The 5,838-nt window shown below is 35.6% G+C and overlaps 1 protein-coding gene across 1 annotated transcript; it reads left to right on the top strand.

Annotated features, from left to right (window-relative positions):
* The first annotated feature begins 721 nt into the window (after positions 1–721).
* Positions 722–1,117, top strand: LOC137398456 (octapeptide-repeat protein T2-like). The gene has a single exon (XM_068084569.1). It carries the CDS (start codon positions 722–724, stop codon positions 1,115–1,117), a length of 396 nt encoding a protein of 131 aa, XP_067940670.1.
* The last annotated feature ends 4,721 nt before the right edge of the window (positions 1,118–5,838 follow it).

The raw sequence follows: 5,838 nt of genomic DNA, 5'->3' as shown, positions 1-5,838 counted from the left end.
TGAACTTTTTATCTGAAAATTATTCAACTCAAGTCTGTTTATTGTTTTCATGACTTCTTTTTTTAAAGGTTTTGGTTGACCTTTTCTGTTAGTTTAATGATAAACCGAATAATTTTATATTATCATAACAAATTATTCGTTAAATGCTCTACAAAAAATCTGACAAATAACAGTTTTTAAAATTTTTTATTTTTAATTGTTGTGTGGTATCATTACTACTGATTGATGTGTTTGATGCTTTTGCTGAATTTTAATATCAGGTGTTGAACTATAAACCTGCCGCTTGATATCTGCTTTTCTTCATTCTTCAGTTGTTCTTACTTTTCCAGCGGTGCTCCCCATATATTTGGAAAAGCACTTTCACCATAGAGTCTCTTCACAAGGAATCAATTACATCGCCACTCACAAAAACTACCCAGGCTGGTACAGTGATAACATCAACTCTGCTTTGACCATAACTGATATCCCACCATGGTCTCAAGTCAGACTAGAATTTACAGCTCAAGCTAACATGGCCTTAGAGTCCAGGTGCCTCGACTATGTAAACATCACTGGAGTGAACGGGTATGAGAATAACACAATACAGATCTGTGGTACTGAGGCTGCTCAATCGACGCTCTACCTCAACCTGATAGACCAGAGTCTGACCTTCACCTTTATTACCGATTACAAAGACAACTACTATGAATTTGTCATGGAATATTCATGTAAGAGAAACTGAATGCAAAAAGAGAGAAAGAGGGGAGAGGGGGAGATAGGGAGAGAGAGAGAGACAGGGAAAAGGAAAGAAAGGAGGAGAGGGAAAGAGGGAGAGGGAAAGAGAAGGAAAGAGAGGAAAAGAGAGAGGGAAAGAAAGGAAACGAGAGAAGAAAAGAAAGGGAAAGAGAGGGGGAAAGAGAAGGAAAAAGAGGGAACACGAGGAAAAGGAAAGGAGAGAGAGGGAAAGAAAGGGAAAGAGAGGGAAAGAGAGGGAAATAGAGGGAAAGAGAGGGTAAGGGAGGTAGAAAGAGGAAAGAGCGGAAAAGAGAGGGAAAGTGAGGGAAAGGGAGGGAGAAATGGAGAGATGGAAATATGGAGAGACCGAGAGAAAGAGAGACCAGATCTCTACCAGACATAAACAGAGTGCATGTTTTTTACAAGTAGGTCTGATGCCTTTAGGATATATAAAAAGGGTTTAAAAAGTTCTGAGTACTTATTGACATTATGACCTTGTTGGAGAAACTAATCTTAACAAGTGGCAAATGCAGATATAGTTTGACATATGAGCTTAATGTGTTTTAGGACTGAGCTTGTATGTTAATGTTTTTGTATTTCAATGCAATAACTATTTTACAAAACAACTAAATACTAGTTAATCTGATCCCAAACTCTGAAAAAACTACCTAAAATAAGATAGTATGAGGCAAAAACGTGTTTGTGATTCTAATTATCAACTTACATTTAAAAAAACAAAGATTTATCTGGTGCTTATCATCTGCTATAAAATGTGACATTATTACATACATTACTGTATGGAGTTCTTACCTTTGATGCAGAAAGTAACGGCTATCGAAGGTATGATAAAGACTTGAGAGCAACATGTATTGGAAAGTGTACAATAGTTTCGATGGAGTGTACGATTGCTCAGATAGAGTGTACAGTAGCTCAAATGGAGTGTACAATTGCTCGAAGAAAGTGTAAAATAGTCTTCAAAGAGTGTACTGTAGTCTAGAGAGAGTGGCAACTAACTTAGCATGTGTACCAATTCTATATTAGCTTATACTCTTCATTAACTTCTAATAGCTTTGGTTTTGTTGATCAGTCTAGTTCATTTTTAAGCTATCTATCTAAACTATACATGTAATCTATACGCCTTTCTGTTGTAGTGATTTCACAACCAGACACTGCAGAGCTAATGAGCATGACATTTGTTACTTCTGAGTCATATCCCCTTGTCTCATTAGATTCAACAGTGTCAGCAACCTCTATAAAGACAACAACATCAGTTTTCATTGCAGTTGACGGTGCTCTCCTAATAGTCAACATTGTTCTGGTTGCCATTCCGGTGAAATACAAAAGAACATCTGCACTGTAAGTAGCTCTAGTAAAACGACATATAATAAAGCAGTGAGAAGCAGATACATAGCAACATTATAACTCCTGCTGTCTTTACTGGAAGGTCAGCTTTACCAAGCCATGGCTGTTGCATTACCCGAGGTTAACCTATCACCAAACGTCGAGCCACAGGCCATGGAAAGTGAGTTCTTTCTAACTTCAGCTGAGCTTTAACAACATAGATATTGAGTTAATCTGTTCAGGTATTTGCTTCAGTTGTTAGAGTCAGCATATCTTGAACCAAAGATATTGGAACACACATGTAGTATTATAAGAGTGTGCTTTGGTTGTTTTAATTCATTCCAAATTTGAAAAAGCTTCAAAAGATACATTACTTCAAATAGTTAGATGCAGCATATATACAAACAAATTATATTGTGATACATTTATTAAAATATACTATATTTTATAATATTATTCAAAAATACATCAAAGTTTAGAAGCGAACTAAAGTGTAGAAGCAGTTTTCAAGTAAAGCAAGTAAAGCTAATCATGTAAAGCAAGTAATAAAAATATTTAGCTCAACTTACCATAACTTACTTTAACTGACAACATATAAAGCTAAAGTTACCTACTTGCTTGTATATTTTTGTTGCATTTTCTTTATACATTTGGTGTGTTACTTTGTACTTGCCGAACTGCGATGCTTTGAGAAAACTCAGCCATCACCTGCTGAAAATTACTTTTCAAGTCAAAGCAAACATTTGCTCAAATCTTAACAGCCTTGTACAGCATTGTAAATTTTGAAAGACTTGTAAGAAAAGGTTTGACTGTACTCATAAATAGAGGTTTGACTGTACTCATAAGTAGTTGTTTGACGGTACTTGTAAGTAAAGGCTTGGCCATGCTCATAAGTAGATGTTTGACTGTACTCATAAGTAGATGTTTACCTGTATTTGTAAGTAAAGGCTTGGCCATACTCAAAAATAGAGGCTTGACTGTACTCATAAGTAGATGTTTGACTGTACTCATAAGTAGAGGTTTGACTGTACTCGTAAGTAAAGGCTTGGCCATACTCATAAGTAGAGGCTTGACTGTACTCATAAATAGATGTTTAACTGTAATCATAAGTAGATGTTTGACTGTACTCATAAGTAGAGGTTTGACTGTACTCACAAATAGCGGTTTGACTGTACTCATAAGTAGATCTTTGACTGTACTCATAAGTAGAGGTTTGACTGTACTCATAAATAGAGGTTTGACTGTACTCATAAGTAGAGGTTTGACTGTACTCATAAATAGAGGTTTGACTGTACTCATAAATAGAGGTTTGACTGTACTCATAAGTAGATGTTTGACTGTACTAATAAGTAGAGGTTTGACTGTACTCATAAGTAGCGGTTTGACTGTACTCATAAGTAGATGTTTGACTGTACTCGTAAGTAGAGGTTTGACTGTACTCATAAGTAGAAGTTTGACTGTACTCATAAGTAGAGGTTTGACTGTACTTGTATAATAATTTCTGGGGTACAAAAGTTTTGTAAAAAATTACTCTTTGACCAAATATGTTTCAATTTAGTTCAAAGATCAGAAGAGGAAAAGGAAAGGAGAACGAACGAGCATGAGAAGGATTCAGCGCACAGCATTAATTTGGCATACATTTATGCTTCTACTGTAGACAGGTATGCAAGTGTTTCACATCAGACCTAAAAGCATAGTTTTTTTTTAAACTTAACGTGATTAATACTTCTATGGCGTTCATGGTTTTATATTTTTTCTCCCGGTTTAGCTAGTTTTTTTTTTGTTAGGGCTCCTACAATCAGCCTTTCGCTTTAAGAGAAGCCTTATCTAAAGAAGTTTGCCTTGGTCGTCCTTTGTACATGCTGCGAGAAGGCCGAACACTGCTGTTTTCACAAAGCATGACCACTGGCCAACCTGTCCGAATGTCTTTTTTTATAGTCTTGATGTACATGCATAGCACTGGCTTTTTGACATACATAGTATCGTTTCAGTTACGCTCTCACCGGCCAAATGTTTGTCTTTTATCCAAAGCAGGAACAGTCCCTCCATCTTGTCGTGTAGATTGTAACACTGTTAGGAAACTATAATTAGTCCTTTAGCTGGCTCAATGCCCTTAATATTACTTTTGTGTTTGATAACTGTGCATATTGTGGATGTATTTCTGTCATATTTTCAAGCCAGCTCAACCATGCGTACACCTTTCTCATATTTTTCTATAATTTAATGTTTAATGTCAATCACTATCAATCACTTTTTTTGGCATTATCTTTCATTGTACCGGTTGGGTTTCAATCTACACCCAGTACTTTTAATTCCCTTAATTCTGAACTGATAAACGTGCACAAAAAAACATGCTGCAGAAGTGTAACCTGAACCATTGGAAAACAGTAGATTGATGCTGTTCTCATAAGACACTTCTGACATACTTGGCCACTGACTCGCGTGTTCGTATCTCAAAATGGTATGTATGTTAGTGCTAAAACCTGTTTAAAAGCTGACTCATAGCTGAAGTTTCTTGTATATTGGGGCACTCGTAAAAAGAAGTATGATTGGATATAAATTACAAGTACATGTAGATGCAGGTAAAGATAATACCGTTCAGGATGAAAATATTCGTTGGTCATAAAAATTCGCAAATTCGCGAACAAACAACTCCGCGAATGATAAAATTCCGTGAATATTTAGTTCTATTTTTAATCACAAGAGAGGATAACTACTGCATCAAATTAAAAACTAGCCGCTAGGTTGGTTTTTAATATAAATACTAAACATAGTTGAGTTTCAAAACATTCTCAAAATCATTGCCTGGGCTTTGAGCTAACACCATTGCAAATGCATCACATTTCTTTACAAAATTATTCAAGGTTGTCACAAGATATGCAGAATGGCGTCATCGCAAAAATAGCCACTAGGTAGAAGTACTAAACGTAGCCGAGTTCCAAAACTTCTTTAAAATCATCGCTGGGCTTCAAGTTTTATTCCCATTGCATCAAACTTTACAAAATTATTCAAGGTTTTCACAAGTTATTCGGCATGGCTTCGTCATCGCAAAAAATCTCTACCAGTCTTTTTACATTGAAATCAACTCCATCAATCTCTATTACCGAAGTTGAGGACAATTATGATCTGGACATTATGGTATGTATTTGTTTTGCAGTGCAGATATGTTTTTACTATAATCAACTGGATTAGTTAATTCGTTTGTTTAAAAACTGATCGCTTTCAATAAATACTTCAGGTATTGTTTTTGTACTTTCTTAACACTTATTAATATTTTTTTCTTTTTTGTGTTTGCTGCAGATTGAGAATGAAACAACCTACTCCGATTACAAAAACTAGAGACAAGTAGTGATATTCACCGTGGCAGAAATATTGGCAGAGAAGCAACCAGTCAACCTAGAAGCAAAGCAACCAGGCAGAAAAGCAACCAGTCAACCCCTTCATCGACAACAAGTCCTTGATATCGCTGCAGCAAACATGATTAAATCGTATATTTTATTTCAGGTATAGATATATTATAATTTATTACAAACTTGAGTGTACAAATACAATGTTTCAAAAACAAATACAATTTTACAAACGTTGAATGGAGTAAATATAAACAGTTTAGTCTATATGGCGGTTGTCTAGAGCAATACAATTAAACTGATACTCTTGATAAGTGAATACTAGTGTGTAATGGTGCTCTCTGGATCTCTGGATCTGGATGATGTTTAGTCCCTAGAGCCTCATGAGAAGCAAGAAAGGGACCCTCCGATCGCTAAATCTTTTATTTGTTTTTGT

Source organism: Watersipora subatra, chromosome 6, assembly GCF_963576615.1.
Source record: "Watersipora subatra chromosome 6, tzWatSuba1.1, whole genome shotgun sequence".
NCBI lineage: Eukaryota > Metazoa > Bryozoa > Gymnolaemata > Cheilostomatida > Watersiporidae > Watersipora > Watersipora subatra.
Note: the sequence above shows the minus strand (reverse complement) of the source record. Positions and strands in the feature narration are given on the sequence as shown.